General features: G+C 45.3%; 1 protein-coding gene across 1 annotated transcript in view; it reads right to left on the reverse strand.

Moving 5' to 3' along the window:
• The window catches only part of ST6GALNAC2 (ST6 N-acetylgalactosaminide alpha-2,6-sialyltransferase 2), a 33,032-nt gene extending 16,961 nt beyond the window's left edge, over positions 1-16,071 (reverse strand). The window contains exon 1 of the mRNA XM_053376019.1: positions 15,528-16,071. Coding sequence (XP_053231994.1) covers positions 15,528-15,631 — 104 coding nt within the window. The 5' untranslated portion in view covers positions 15,632-16,071. The remainder of the gene's footprint in view (positions 1-15,527) is intronic.
• Positions 16,072-16,580: the final 509 nt, after the last annotated feature.

The raw sequence follows: 16,580 nt of genomic DNA on the forward strand, positions 1-16,580 counted from the left end.
GGGTAAACTACACTACCCATAATTCTTTGAGGGGAAGAATGTTGCTTTGAGAGTGTCGTGTGTACACAGTCTTCTTAGTCTCAGTGTTGCCCTTGAGGATGGGGACAAAACTAGAATTACCTGTCTCTGCCTGTCTCTCAAGGGCAGCGGTTGCATGCCCACTGTTGGTCTCCCTGCCACTCTCAATGGGCATCAGCCCCCGCTGTTTATTTTAAATCTGCTATGGTTGCCTCAGCGATCTCTAGAGAAACCATATTTGCATTTCTGAACGTTACTGTTTGTTACTATTTAAGGACTACTGTTGCTGCAAACCTAACACAGTCTGACCGTGTGTTGCTTCTTTGCCTTGCAATAATTGCTCAACCAGTACATTTTTACATAAAGGGATTATTAAAAAAGACGCAAGGAGTTTTCCAGTCCACGTTCTTTGGAAAGCAAATGGAACAACTCTCCGGCCCTCTCTCCTTAGAAAGCAAGGAGACCCTGTTAAAAGCAGTGGCTGTGAATGTCTTCCACTATCGGGGAAACAAGAAGCACAAAGTATATTTGGGAATCTTTAAAATCCAAAGGGTTGATCCAGCAAAAGAGCCCAGTTAAATTTATTGTGGATAAGGAAACAGCTTCAGGATCCCATTTAGGATCTCCCTGCCCCCTGACTATTAATCTGACTAATTTTATTCTGAAATAAAATCACTCACAGGGCCCAGTCTGGAACATGCTTCTGGATCAGGTTCCTGTTTTCTGCTGGAAAATGCCCCCTCCCTGGCTGCTATTTGTTCCCGAAGGTGCTGTTGGCAGTAAACATGCCTTTGGGTTGCTGAAGTAGCAGCCATAAGATTAACAATTTGCAGGAGAAATCAGTGCAGGACTGACCCCAATCAAACCTGCAGTGCATTCCACACTGAGGCCCTGAAACTGGATTTTATTCCAAATGATAGTGGTCAGATGAAGGATTATTATCATTATCATTATTATTATTTAAAGCAAACATGCTACTGATCTAGAGGTGTCCATGAGAATTTCAAAGGAATTCTACTTGAATGATTTCAAAAGGAGGCACCAGTATGAGATGCTGTATTACTTACTGAGCAAGGAATCTTGGCTGGAAAAAAGACAATGGCTTCATTTCCTACAACAGCATAACTCAGTTTTGCCAAGTTGATTGCATCTGTCACTGTAAAGAAGCACTTGAGCTTGTTTTGAGCAACTGTAATTCAGGCACATCCAACTGGTTGATCGCTGGGGCACTGCAGGTCGATCGCGGGATTAAATAAATTGGGCCATGACAACTCTGAGCACTCCCCTCTAAAAGAAGCTCAACAATTTTGGGCACTCCCCCCCCCCAAATAGCTCAACAACTTTGGGCACTCCTCCCAAAATAAGCTCAACAGCTCTAGGCAATGGCAATGGGTAGAACACTGCCTTTTTTATACTGGGAGTAGACCACAGTCTCTTGGGAGTTATCTGTACTTGTTGCATCTCATTGCTTCCAATGTCTATGCACTTTGCATGTGTATAAAAAGGACCCCTGACAGTTAAGTCCAGTTGCAGTGCTCATCTCGCTTTAGTGGTCAAAGAGCCCACGTTTGTCCGCAGACAGCTTCCGGATCACGTGGCCAGCATGACTAAGTCGCTTCTGGCGAGCCAGAGCAGCACACGGAAACGCTGTTTACCTTCCCACCGGAGCGGTACCTATTTATCTACTTGCACTTTAACGTGCTTTTGAACTGCTAGGTTGGCAGGAGCTGGGACCGAGCAACAGGAGCTCACCCCGTCGTGGAGATTCGAACCGCCGACCTTCTGATTGGCAAGCCCAAGAGGCTCCGTGGTTTAGACCACAGCACCACCTGCGTCCCCTTGCATGTGTATACATACCTGCAATTGAAGATTAATATTACCATTCCTGCATCTGATGATGTGGCCTCTAGTCCACACAAGTTCATGCTAATTTTTTAATCTTTAAAGTGTCACAGGACCCTTCATTGTTGTTGTTGTTTGCATATTTAAGGTAGCAATCCTTGCACACTTACCTGGGAGAAAGTCCCATTGAATGCAGTAGGCCTTTCTGCTGAGTAAGCATGCAGAAGAAGAAGAAGAAGAAGAAGAAGAAGAAGAAGAGGAAGAAGAAGAGGAGGAGGAGTTTGGATTTGATATCCCGCTTTATCACTACCCTAAGGAGTCTCAAAGCGGCTAACATTCTCCTTTTCCTTCCTCCCCCACAACAAACACTCTGTGAGGTGAGTGGGGCTGAGAGACTTCAAAGAAGTGTGACTGGCCCAAGGTCACCCAGCAGCTGCATGTGGAGGAGCGGAGACGCGAACCTGGTTCCCCAGATTACGAGTCTACCGCTCTTCACCACCACACCAAACTAGGATTTGTTTTCACCTCTAGGTTGGTGAGATTTAAGCATGTGCTTCACTCCTATAGTGAAACAAACTGATTGTCAGATGTGTTCAAGTATCACTGGATCATGCCATAGGTCTGGACAAATCAGCATATCTGCATGTGAAAACCATTATTTTACTGTACTTAAAGAAGGAGCAAGTAGTTACAGAGTTATTGTAAAAAGTACAATGAATGAACAGGAAGCATTTTGAGCCTGCATACACACCATCGATTTAAAGGTTACTGGAAAATGCAGCACTGTGAGAGATAAACTACAGTTCCCAGTACATTTTTTTTAGGGGCAGGGACGGTGCTTTAAATGTATGGCGTGTATACAACCTGAAACTCTACATAAATATTATTATAAAATTGTTTCTGAGACATGGGTCTCCCAGTCTAACTCAATTAAAGTACTGTACAAACATAGACAATAACAACTGACACTTCTTATTCAGAAGGACAGACAAATCTGTCAGTTTCAGATTCTCATTTTCCCCAAACTTAAGTTCATTTCATTCCATTTTCACATCCATTTGCCATTTTCCCTTGAAAAAGTCCACATGAAGATTCACAGTTCACACACATTTCTTTCGATCTTTGTGTGCAATTTTGTCCAATATCATTTTTGCAAGGAATTTCCCCAACTATGTTGCTTTGCATACTATTTCCATATAGTTGTGCACGCTTTTTCATTGGATAACTGCAGCACAAAATTTGGGGAAGTGAGAATTCTGAAGGGTATCTTATTAGTGCAGGAACTGTGACTTGGGTCATTCGTATCAACTTCTCCCCCATCCCTACTCAGAAGTAAATCCTACTGTATTCAACTGGGCTAACGCACAAATAAACGTGGGTTGCAGCCACACAACCCCAGCTATTTTGTTCCTACTTCTTCTTTTCCAGATGCCTGTTTTGTCTTGGATCTTACCCAACCACTGGTAAACCTGAGGTCAGGCAACTTGGCTAAGCCCTTCTCAGTCAACAGCTCCACCTCCCTACATGCTAGGTGGGTCATCTTGGAAGAAGAAGAAAGAGGCCCATTCATTGGGAAACAGAAGGTTGACTTCAAAGCAACTCTCACAGCAGCCTGCCCAAGTTCGGGTGGGTGGGGAAATCAATATCACCATCGTGTATCTATGAAAAATGCTTTATTGTGGATTAGACAAGGCACATGTTGTTGAAGAGGCATTTACTGAAATATGAGCTCTTGCTGATAGTATACTCGCCATCCTTGCTTGAACTTTCTGCAAGGCGTCGCCCCAAACCTGAACTGGCTTTAGGGTTGAGTTTTAATGCGGCTCTGCCTAGTTAACACCTGCTTCCTGTTTAACAGAGCCCATCGAAACTAAACATGGGCACAACTGGAAGAGAGGCATGTACTCCCTTGCAGTAATCTGGAGCTGCCACATCCACTGCAATGTGCAAATGAAGCTCCAAGCACAGACTGCCTTGTTAACTGCAACAGAGACAGCCAACCTCCATGTACAAAGAATGGAAGCACAGATTTTCTCCCTCCGGCAAAATGAATGGATTGGCTCTCTGTGTCTAGGTGTTTGTGTAGACCAGAGCTCCCACAACCATCAGGCATTGAGGAGCATGGCAAAATAATTCGAGGGACCACAACGATCATCTAGTCCAACCCCCTGCAATGCGGAAATCTTCCACCCGATGCAGGACTCGAACCCATGACCCTAAGATTAACAGTCTTGTGTTTTGCCAATTGAGCTATCCCTCAGCTGCCCCTTCTCCAAAAATGGATTTTAGGGCTGTATATAAAAAGAAACGTAGAATTACAAAAATAAATAATGCAATAAAATGAAGAGGAATAAAACTATCCAACCTGTGTGTGTGTGTGTGTGTGTGTGTGTGTTTTGGGTAAATAATAAAGTTGCAACCTGGCACCGAAAATAATAAACTGTTGGCATCCAGGTGCCAACCCAGTGAAGGTCATTTCTTTTGGACATACAGCCAATGTACTTTTCCTGCAGGTGAAACAGACTTCCTCTGATGACCTGGGTGCATAGGCATTAAGAATTCAAGCCATTTCCGCCCACAACTGAAGTCAATGGGGCTTGATGGATTTACAACCCCGTCCATCTAGATGGACAGGTCTGTGGCTTGGCCTTAATGAAAGGACTCCTGCCCTTTGCACAACAAGCCTTTCCAGGAAGGCCACCAAGAACCTTTCTCACAACAGGCTTCAGGGGGATGTCTGCCACAGGCTACGCACATGCAGAACTGAAGAAACACGATCTGCTCGCTCCTCTGTGTGAAAATCACCATTTGGGTGTCACAAAGGTTTCCTTGTCTCTCTTTCTGCTCCTTCAGACTGGCCCTGGCCAGAAGGTCAACCCCTTGAACTGCAACTATTGGAATGGATTCCAAAACAACCCCCCTCAGAGGAATCAGTCTCCACATGCTCAGAAATATAGACCGGAGACTTTTTCAAAGCAAAAGGGGTGGTTTAAACTTATCTGTGAACTGGAGCAGCCCTGTTTGTTTTTGCTCTGGGGTACAAGTCCAGAATCTGGGTTCAAATCTCCACTCAGCCCTAAAGCTCACTAAAGTGACCTTGGGCCAGTAGCTTTCTCCTGGCCTAACCTACCTCACAGGGCTGTTGCGAGGATAAAATGAGGAAGGGGAGAAACTTATATGCTACCTCGAGCTGTTCGGATGAACATTTGAATCCTCAATAACCAGTATGCACAACCCTTCTCAACCTGCACACTTATGTGTTTTGCAACATATGTATTTCTATGAATGTCTGGTTTTTGTTCTGCTACTGTTCTGCTTGTGAAAGGATTACAGTGGTGCCCCGCAAGACGAATGCCTCGCAAAACGAAAAACGCGCAAGACGCAAGGGTTTTTCGGTTTTTGCGTCGCTTCGCAAGACGATTTTCCCTATGGGCTTGCTTCGCAAGACGAAACGTCTTGCGAGTTCTTGCGAGTTTGTTTCCTTTTTCTTAAAGCCGCTAAGCCGTTAATAGCCGCTAAGCCGCTAATAGCCGCTAAGCCACTAATAGCCGTGCTTCGCAAGACGAAAAAACCGCAAGACGAAGAGACTCGCGGAATGGATTAATTTCGTCTTGCGAGGCACCACTGTATTCATACAGCCAGTGCAAACAATGGCAACAGGGGCAAATGTGAGGCTCTGCCTAAGCTACTGGTGGGGACAGAAAGGAGAAACATTAAGAAGGGAACCTCATGCAGGAGGCAGAAACATCAGCATAAGAGTTACGAGTTTGCTTATGAAGCCTGGAGGAGTAGGATATTCTGAGTGGTTTACCCAATGATTTCTAAAAACAGTGGCTTCGTACGTATGCAACCTTTTCTTCTAGGACTCCCATGTCTTTCACTGCTGCATGGTAGGCAGCTCTTTTGGACATCTTTCTTACATGCCTAGACCAGGGGTGGCCAACCTATTCTATTATTTAAGCGACGTGGGTGGCGCTGTGGTCTAAATGATAGAGCCTAGGGCTTGCCGATCAGAAGGTGGGCGGTTCGAATCCCCATGACAGGGTAAGCTCCCGTTGCTCGGTCCCTGCTCCTGCCAACCTAGCAGTTCGAAAGCCCATCAAAGGGCAAGTAGATAAATAGGTACTGCTCCGGCGGGAAGGTAAATGGTGTTTCCGTTCACTGCTCTGGTTTCGCCAGTCATGCTGGCCACATGACGCGGAAGCTATACGCCGGCTCCCTCGGCCAGTAAAGCGAGATGAGCGCCGCAACCCCAGAGTCATCCGCGACTGGACCTAGTCATAGTCATAGGTCCCTTTACTTTTACTATTCTTCTATTATTATTATTATTATTATTATTATTATTATTATTATTATTATCATCATCATTATTATCATTATTATCATTATTATTATTATTCTATTTATACACAGCTCATCTGACTGGGTTGCCCCAGCCACTGTGGGCGGCTTCCAACATATATAAAAACATAATAAAACATTAAACATTAAATAACTTCTCCATACAGAGCTGCCTTCAGATAGCTCAGGGGTTGGATAACTCCATACCCGCCAACATTTCTCCAATGAAAATAGGGACATCCAAAGGAAAAGAGGGACATTCCGGGATCAAATCAGAAACCAGGATGACATCTGTAAATCTGGGACTGTCTCTGGAAAATAGGGGAACTTGGAGGGTCTGCTACACTGAGCCTGGAAATAGCTACCCTGAGTGTCCCAGTCTGAACCTATGGTTTGCCTATTCTAGCTCATGAATGCGAAAGGTCACCCAAAGTAGTGACAAGGCTACAAGGGAGATGCCACCCAGAATTGTCTCCGGCACTAAGCGGAGGAGACGTTCACATTCGGAGTTAATGATTTCAGATATCACAAAAATAAACGCAATATGTCCATCTGTTACAACTTGGCAGGCACCGGCTTTATGCAAATGATGTGCAAAACCTGTTAATTACAATTAGCTCAAATATACAAATTAGATGCCGGCACCTGGATATCGTATGTTGCCAATGTGGTTCTCAGAGCTGTTCACCCCTGATCTAAAGGGACCTGCAGCAGAAGTCTATACATCTTATGGAAACATGTACAGTATTTGGATTTAGCCTTGCGAAAATGACTTCTAACAAATCTGTCTCACTCAGACATGTCTTTCTTCCCCATCACCTCCCCTGCAAGCTTCTTTCGGACGTCAAACCCAACGAGAGCCAAATCAGATTTTCCCTCGAGCCGTCGCCAGGAAAGAATGTCTACTGGTGTGGGTATTGTTATAGCTAACCTACATCTGTTTTCTTAAAATTAAAAACAGCAACAGCATTTTCACATTTAGAAAATGAGATACAAATCCACTACATTAATGCATTTATTATTACAAGGGTAAGAAAGGTAAAGCTATTATATTGCTTGACTTCCAGATTATGGATTAATTAAATTGATTTAATTAATTTCTTAAATTCTTATGGAGCAGCTACATCATCAAATCAGCCCCATGGTCCTTAATCTGTAACTACACACACACCCTGGACTCCAACAACTTAAACATTCCTTAGTTTTCTTGCTTTCTCAACATGGTTGTTCATTTTATAATCCCAACCTGCTCCTATAACTTCCTTATCAGGTCTCTTTTACTTGGTCTTGCACTTTCCCCTTAGTTTTTAGCATATCCTATCGTGACCATCATAGGAATGCATCATACCGCACTTGGTAGGTCGTTAGGGTGCTATATTTTACATAATTAAATGAACAAAGCAAAGTGTCCATCTGAAATGCATCTTTAAGCATATTAATCACCATATGCTAAAAGCTCGCAGCCTTCTGGCATCTCCATCCAATTTGATATAAATCTTCCCTGACCAAGTGCGTTGCCTTGAGGTCAGATTCGACGTTGGCTTTACCAGAAATAAATTATTTGCGTTAAAACTATTGCCTCAATTACCCTCCACATTCTACTTTTATTATGACACCATGTAATTCCGTTTTAATCAGTAAACTTGTTAAAAGCACGCAATTGACTCAATTGCAAAACTCTGAATAAGTGGCTAATGTGTAGGGCAATTGAAGTTTTGTTATGGTTACCTCAGTGGCAGTTCACAGTTACCATAGTTCCTTGAATTACAAAGCAACAAGGGCAGGTCTCCGCCCGGGTCATTTGTGTGAAAGACTTGAGCCAACAACAGTCAATTTTTTTGTCTGACAGAAGAAAACAGGATTAGGAGCCGCATGTTAGACCTAGGGAGGGTTAGGAATAGTAGTCTAATTAAATGTATCAGGCAAGGACCCTAGAAATTACATCCTGATTTCTAGGCACTGCCTGTGGAGATACTGGGTGATCTGTATGCAAAGAAGGGAATCCTGCAAGGACTGGAATCAGACAGCAAATAAAAGGAAGAAGTGGAAGCTAGAGGCATCTAAATCAGTAGGTTGTGAACTGTGTTTTGAGATCTTTTGGGGGGCAGCCACAGATAGGCTCCTTGCCAAATGTTGTGGTGCTCTATTTAGACCAAGGTTCCCCAAACTTGGGTCTCCAACTGCTTTTGGACTACAATTTCCATCATCCCTGACCAGAGGTCCTGCCAGCTAGGGATGATGGGAGTTGTAGTCCAAAAACAGTCTGAGAACCAAGTTTGTGAACCAAGTTTGTCCAAGGTACTGGACAGTCAGCATCAGGAAACACAGAAAAAAACGGTGGTCTTATTTAGCAGATTTTCAAAGGATCTGACCTGATTTCAGCATCTGGAGCATAGTCCCTGGAATGACTGAGTGATGAGGGCAGCTGTCGGCAGGGGTGGACTTTGATAACATGGTTCCCTGAGCAAGGACAAAATTTGCCCCCTACTTTAATATTTCTTATTTTCACAATAATTCCTTTTGGTACAGTTGCATTTTTATGGATCTTCTCAGTAGGTGCCCGTATTAATATAGGTATTATATTATATTATATTATTATTATTATTATTATTATTATTATTATTATTATTATTATTATTTTGCTCCCCTTTGGTCAGCACCTTGTGCAGGGGAGACACCCACACCGCCCTAAATCTGGCACAGCTCTTACACAGTTCCTCAAATATGACCCAGTGTCTGATGAAAATTATTATTGTCCAAAAGCATAGCAAGTGTTATTTTTGGTTAAGTAGAATGTTAGCTAGGTCTACCAGGGAGCAAGATGGCTGCTACCAAGCATCCTCAAAGGAAGTCTTTATTTCCTCCTGTCTTCTCCCCTAAGGCCTTGTGCCTCTGAAGGTATTGCTTCATCCAGAGAAAGGAGCTTCCACCTACAATTTATTGCTATTAGGGGCACAGTAGACGTTACATACAAATGCGTGTAATAAATCTTTCTATCTGACAAATAACTGGGGGTGGAGGGGAGGCTGCTTAATCCTTTCCCCACCGGCCATTTCCCTGCTGAACATAGTATCTCCCTCTCACCCCACTCACCAGCTTCTTTCTCATGGACTCATATAATTTTAGGATGAGAAGAGACCCCTGTGAGGTTCCATATACAGGCAAATGTGCATGTAACTCTATGAGGCTGCATTTTAATGTTTTAATGTTGTAAAGTATTTTAATCTTGTTTTTAAGCTGTATTTCAATCAATTGTTTTTATATTTGGTGTTAGCCGCCCTGAGCCCGGTTTTGGCTAGGGACATAGCTGTCAAGCGTCCCTTATTTGGCGGGACAGTCCCTTATCCCAGGGCCATGCCCCGCTGCTGTCCCTTATTGATGATATCCCTTAAATAAGCTACTGAAGGTAATGGGGCCCTTTCTATGCCCAGCTGTGCTTTGCCAACAACAAATTGTTCCTTTTTTGTGTTGAATATATGCTATATGGTAATTTATGGACCTAATAGGTATCTAAAGCCATTTGCACGCAACAAAATATGTATTTTATCAAAGTAATTGTCGATCCCTTATTTTGGCTGCTGATCCCTTATTTTCGAAGCTGCTGGTCCCTTATTTTCAGATCTGTAAGTTGACAGCTATGGCTGGGGAGGGCGGGGTATAAATAAATTTCATTATTATTATTATTATTATTATTATTATTATTATGAACTCTACAGCTAGAGGCTGGAGCAGAGAAAGGGACCTTCCCCTCCACAGCTCATCTGATACAAATCCCAGCCTCCGAAGGCTATGTTTCCCTGATGAAACGCTCTAGTTTTCATTAGGAGCATTTAGCTCACCCTTAGTTGGCCTAGAAATGGGGGTTAATTGTGATGCAACAGTGCTCCTTGCCATTTGCTTTCTTTGTAAAGAAAAACTCTGGTGCAGATTTACCAGATCCTGTCCCTCTGAAAACATGCAGTGAGGAGGACGTCACTTTGATGTATAAAAAAAAAGAGAGGGAAAAATAAGGAATGAGACCCGAATGTTTATTTTGCAACTAGAGTATACGTATACCAGCAGGACAATGGTGTGGGAAATGGAAAGTTCTGATAATAAAGATAGGAGACGTTATTACCTCCTATCAATCTGAAAAATGCTGGGGCAATTGTCATCCATCTTTCAATTGGAATTGTTGTTGGGTGGTGGGGAGGGGAGGTTGGATAAGAGATATCAGAACTTCGACCCTCACAGACCTCACAAAATGTGTTGTTTGCTCAATTGAAAGGAAGAGGTTGGAGAACAGGCTGGGCAGTTATGTCTCCTAAACTCCAAGGAGCTACCCTGAAGGACATGAACAGTAAAGAATTGCCCACAAACTCTAGGGTTGCCATATTTCAAACCGTGAAAATCCAGACAGTTTGAGCTTTTTTTAGTTTTGCCCAAAGTGGTTGAGCTTTTGGGACAAAATTGCTAAAAAAAACCAAAACCGTTTTTGAGCTATTTTTATTTTTAAAAGGCACTGCCTACATCGGCTGCCGTACGTCCGGGTTTTCCAGGACATGAGTGCCAATTTCCTCCTGGACACTGCTGGTGACTGCAGTATTCTGGATATATCCGGCAAAATCTAGACGTATGGCAATCCTGTAACTTAGAACTTTTCTGTTTTACAACAAAGACAAATGTGTCCATTTCACTTAGTCATGCTGAGAAGGTTGGGCCATAGCAGAAAAACTGAGGAGGGGGGGGGCAGAGAGAGCTCTTAAACCATACGTAGCTTGGATATGGAATGCCTTTCAAGTTCTTGAGATAATGGGCAGTATTCAGCTAAACAAGTTTGTGAGGAGAATGACTTTTCCTCATTGGAGGATGGGACTTTCCCTTCCCTCCTCCCCCTGTGCACACCATGCCATCTCCCAATCTGCTCTGGAGGACTGGAGGAAACCCCAGAACATATTTAGATGGAACAGGGGTGGGGAGGGGGGCAGCCCAATCCATAGACTCATAGAGTTGGAAGGGACCACGAGGGTCATCTAGTCCAACCCCCTGCAGTGCAGGAATCTCTCACCCAACTCGAACCCATGATCCTGAAATTAAGAGTCTCGTGCCCTGACGACTGAGCTATCACGCCTGGCCATTGTGCAAGCAAAAGTTGTTCTGCGACTTAGCAGTACGTTGAACACGACCCGTTCAGTTCAGGTATGTCCCTCCTTCTATTGTATGTCTTGAAACATTGGGGGGTAAGGCTCCTCCATCAGCAGAGGCCAGCAGAGGTGGCTAAGGCTGCGTGGAGGGGACATCTCCACCCCCATCCAAATCCCATCTCCGGCACAGGTGATCAGAGGTTTGGATTGCTCTGCAAGAAAAGGGGTGCTTTTTTTACAGACATTCCCATTTTCACTACGCCATGTCCCAGACTTGCTCAGCAAAGAGGCCCAGCAGGGCCAGTTCTGGAGGGCCAGCTCAGGAGCCAGTGGGTCCTTTGCTGGCCTAGTTCAGCCACCTGTTCAGCATACAAAATGCTGTCTTTTGGGGGCTCCAGCGACTACTAGCGGTAACTTCCACCCACCTATTGGGGTCAGGGAAGCACAGATTCAGATTCAGGGTTGTTTTGTAGTTAAAACCACAAACTGTGGGTGGCATTCAACATAAAGCCAAGTGGGGTATCTGTGTATGGAACAAGGTCTGCTCATACAGCAAGACCTTTCCACTCTCTCCTTCCCCCAGGAGTGCTCTAGACCTGCTCTGGGGATTCCCCCAACCTGCCACCACAGATTTAGAGGTGCAAGGGGAAAGCCCTGTTGCATGAGTGAATCTCATTCCATGCACACAACAACTTAGTTAAGTCCCACTCAAGTAAGAGTAACCCTTAGTGGGTTACACTCAGCTAACTTATAAAGTAACTCATAATGGACCCAATGAATTTAAGGGATGTAAGTTAGTCGTAAGGGACGCTGGTGGTGCTGTGGTCTAAACCACAGATCCTAGGGCTTGCTGATTGGCAGTTCGAATCCCCGCAATGGGGTGAGCTCCTGTTGCTCGGTCCCAGCTCCTGCCCACCTAGCAGTTCGAAAACACGTCAAGTGCAAGTAGATAAATAGGTACCGCTCCGGCAGGAAGGTAAATGACATTTCCGTTTGCTGCTCTGATTCGCCAGAAGCGGCTTAGTCATGCTGGCCACATGACCCGGAAGCTGTCTGCGGACAAACACTGGCTCCCTCGGCCAGTAAAGCGAGATGAGCGTGCAACCCCAGAGTTGTTCGCAACTGGACCTAACGGTCAGGGGTACCTTTACCTTTATCTTTTTAAGTTAGTCGTGGTGATTAATTTTAATGAGTCTTCTTTCTTTTATTAATTTTTAATTTATATTTTTCAAGTTTATACAGTTCACTAATTTTACAATCATTTTGACATTTCAAATCTTGACTTCCTTCTCCCTCCTTCTGTTGTTCCTTCTGCATATCCAAATTAACTTTATTTGCTCATTTATTCATCTTCTTTAAATATATATTCTTATGAAGCTGCAGGTTATTACAATAATCCTGCCAATGTTCTTATCTGTTTACAATTTACAGTCGTACCTCATGTTGCGTCCACTTCAGGTAACGTGTTTTCATGTTGAGTCACGCGGCAACCTGGAAGTACTAGAACAGGTTACTTCCGGGTTTTGCCGCTCGCGCATGCGCAGAAGCACTAAATTGCACTGTGCATGTGTGCAGAAGTGATAAATTGTGCCATGCGTGTGCATAGATGCAGCACTTCGCCTCGCATCAGTTCCGTGTTACGGACGGGCCTCCGGAACAGATTCCATCCATAACACGAGGTTCCACTGAACAGTGGTACCTCAGGTTACAAACACTTCGGGTTACAAACACTTCAGGTTACAAACTCTGCTAATCTGGAAGTAGTACCTCAGGTTGCGAACTTTGCCCCAGGATGAGAACAGAAATCGCGTACCAGTGGCGCAGCGGTAGTGGGAGGCCCCATTAGCAAAAGCGCACCTCAGGTTAAGAACTGTTTTAGGTTAAGAACGGACCTGCGGAACCAATTAAGTTCGTAACCCGAGGTACCACTGTATCTGTAAATATTCAGTAAACCATTTCCATTCTTTTATTTTTAAAAAAGTTATCTTGATGAGTTTATTCTGAGAAAACATTTGTTCAAAATCACCCCTATGCGCTGGCCACCCCTAACTCAAAGCTAAACTATGAACCTGCTGGGTGAAGTTAAGGAATTCACTATGTCTCACCTCCTGCAAGTATAACATGGAGATAGTCCTGGCCAACCCCACTAGAGCTTTAAAGATTATTGATGTATACAAAACACTTTATGGACTACATTTGGTATGGGGAACTTTTGGCCCTCTGGATGTAGCTGAACTACAACTCCCATCAGCCCCAGAGAGTATGGCAATAATGATGGAAGTTGTAGTTCAGCGACATCCAGACCCCACACCCCAGGTAGTCCATAAAGTGTTTCATATGGTCATTTTAATCAAAAGATACACAACTAGACCTGAAATTCATAGAACACACTGCTACAGTCAAAACTATTGAATGCAAAGTGAAAATACAAAAAGGAGGGAAGGTCTCACACTCAGATCTATGGGTAGCTGCGAGTGCCATGTGAAACTTCATCCTTCTCCTTTCAAACATGGGTGGGTGGACAGTATAAAGTAAAAGCTGAACTTCAGGATGAAATGAAGTGTGGAGCCTAAAGCAAGTTTTCTTTTGATGCTTGCCGAATGGTTTCGGCTATCTGGGATCTGAGTTTTGGGTCCCAACCTGTTCCGAGAGAATCATCCCTTCTGAGCCCCTCATCCATCTCTTAAGCAGTAATGAAAGCAGATGACATCTGTATCTAGGAGCCCATGAGCTGTAGGGCAAGTCCTTTAAGCTTAGTGAACTTAGTGTGGGTGAACCATCTTGCAGCCACTTCACAACATAGGCTTCGTCAAGCTGGCGCCAGGAAGACGCTCTGAACCACAACTCCCACCAGCTGGCTGGGCCTGAGGAGTGTTATAGTCCAAAACATCTGCAGGGCGCCAGCTTGACAAAGGCTGTTGTAACATCTTTCCAGCCCTCTGTACTTGTCTATTCCAACTTTCACATCACTGCTCTTAGCATAGATTACACAACTTCACCGGCTTAGAAATGCAGGGCTTTAGTCTGCCAGGAGCAGAGTAGGAAGGCTCCTAAGCAAAGGTAAGGGCAGTACATGTTCCCTGGGATCTGCAACTCATCACGGGACATAGCAGCTAAATGAAGGGCAAAATCTGAGCTGCACTTTGCTCTCTTGTCCGTGTGTGTGGGGGGGATAACAGCACCCTGCATGTCAACAAACAAGACAGGACACGCTGCAACCATGCACAGCACCCCATCTTCAAACCTGAAGCCACCTAGTGGCACCCTCTTAAGAACCCTGCATTCGCCTGCTTGGTCTTCCTGGCCCCACTGTGTGGGAATGTGCCCTTATGGCTAGGAACTCTTGAATGCACAGGCGTCTGGAAGCCTCAGCTCTCCGCTTCCCATGCATTACTCACTCCGCTGAACTTAATTAGCATGCCTGGCCTGCTTTTTATTCCTAGCCTTTTGGGAGCTGGGAGTACAATACCCTTCTTCTCTCCCAACACTTGCCTGCCCTTCCTCGCTCTCCAGGAGAGGTAGCGTTGTCGCTGTGGGCTTTGTTTCTGCACACATATCTGCCCGCGCCTCGGAGGGCGTGTGTTCCTTTGTAAAGCAACATGTGCAGTCACATCTCCGAAAGCAAGCTTTGAGGTTCTTCCAGGTTTAAAACTCCCCCTCGCTTTAAAAATAAACGAACTTGCACGGTGTTTTTAGATACAGCTGCGGTTTGGGTCGCAACCCCATCGGATCAAAATAAACCACACGCAAACAAAAGAATATTGAGCAGGAGTCTTCGATTCCGAGGCTGGGTACACACACCATACCTTAAAAGCACATTTCTCTCCCCACCCCAACCCAAAGAAGAATGGGAACTGTAGCTTGTTTAAGGGTATTGGGAACTATCGCCCTGCGAGATGTAAACTACAGTTCCCATGATTCTTTTTTTTTTTCGGGAGCAAAGAAAACGCGCTTGGAATGTGCTTGGAAAGTGCGGTGCGCACACCGCTCTTTCCTGTTCTGTTTCCAACACGATTACCAGGTTCCCCTGGTTTTGATTTTTGGGGGGATTGCGCCTTTCCCCCAAACACACAAGGCATGCCCCTCATTTCTGAGCAGCCGGCTGTTCCCAAAGCATGCTAGGCAGGGCTGTGTTTTTCTCCCGCGACGCTGCTTTTGGGAACATTTCTCCCCCCCGCACCGCGCCCCGCCCTCCTGACTTACCTGGATGAATCCGTCGTGGTGTAGTAGTGCCCGTAAAAGATGACCGAGAACGTTATCCCTATCAGGAACAAAAGGCAGAGCCTCTTCCACCGGGCAGACCCCATCCAGGCAAGTTTGGAGCACGCCAGCAGTAGCAGGAGGAGGAGGAGGAGGAGGAAGAAGCCTTCCTCCCAAAAAGGCTGGCCTCCCGATGCGCGCTATCCTAGGCGCTGCCAAATGAAATCAGAGCCACCTTCGCTTCCCAAGCGATGCCGCCCTCCCTCTCAAAAAGCAAAAGGGGAGAGGGGAGTGGGGAACTCCACTGTGGCTCTTTAAAGCTCTTTTGAAAAGTTCCCGAGTTGCTCTCCTGCCTGACTTTGCCCTCTTGAGCCCAGCTGGAAGAGGTCCCCCAGGGCTTTGGGTATTGTACGGCGCGTAATAAAGACCTCCTTCTCTCTCTCGCGTCTCCTCCCTCTCCCTGCCCTTCTATCTGTTGATAGCTGCCAATGCACCTTCCCAGGATAGCTAACTAAGCAGAGGGAGAGAGGCTGTGTAAAATGGGGGGGGGGGTTGTGGAGAGAGACAGGGTACTTCTTCCCTAACTGGTTTAGACTCGCTCGCTGGTGGAGGGGGCGACCGGAGTCGCGAGTTCCTACTCCTAAAACAGCTACTAATTCTCAGCGGGCGATTAAACATTTACTCGGGCAGGAAAGGAGCATGCTTGGAAGCTGATCGTTCTTTAGCCTTGACCCGCGAACGTGGTTTATTTTGTTTTCTTCCCCCCCCTCTTTTGGGGGGAGCAGGGAGAGGGTGGTGGAATTCATAAACGCTTAATTCAGATGAAACAAGGAGCTTTTACGCACCCACGGAAGCGCGCGTGCGCACCCCCGTTTCGAAAACCTCGCAGCAGATATGTGAGAGGTTTCGGGCGGGGTGGGGAGGGGTTGTTAGCGCTGATCTAAATCCGGAGTTACTCCTGCTGTGTTGTTGGGTAAACAGAAGAGCCCTGGAAGAACGGCTGTGCTGCTGGGCTAAGTAAAGACCCGCCCACCCTCGCTGAAGAATGTATGGAAA

The sequence above is a fragment of the Podarcis raffonei genome, chromosome 2 (assembly GCF_027172205.1).
Source record: "Podarcis raffonei isolate rPodRaf1 chromosome 2, rPodRaf1.pri, whole genome shotgun sequence".
NCBI lineage: Eukaryota > Metazoa > Chordata > Lepidosauria > Squamata > Lacertidae > Podarcis > Podarcis raffonei.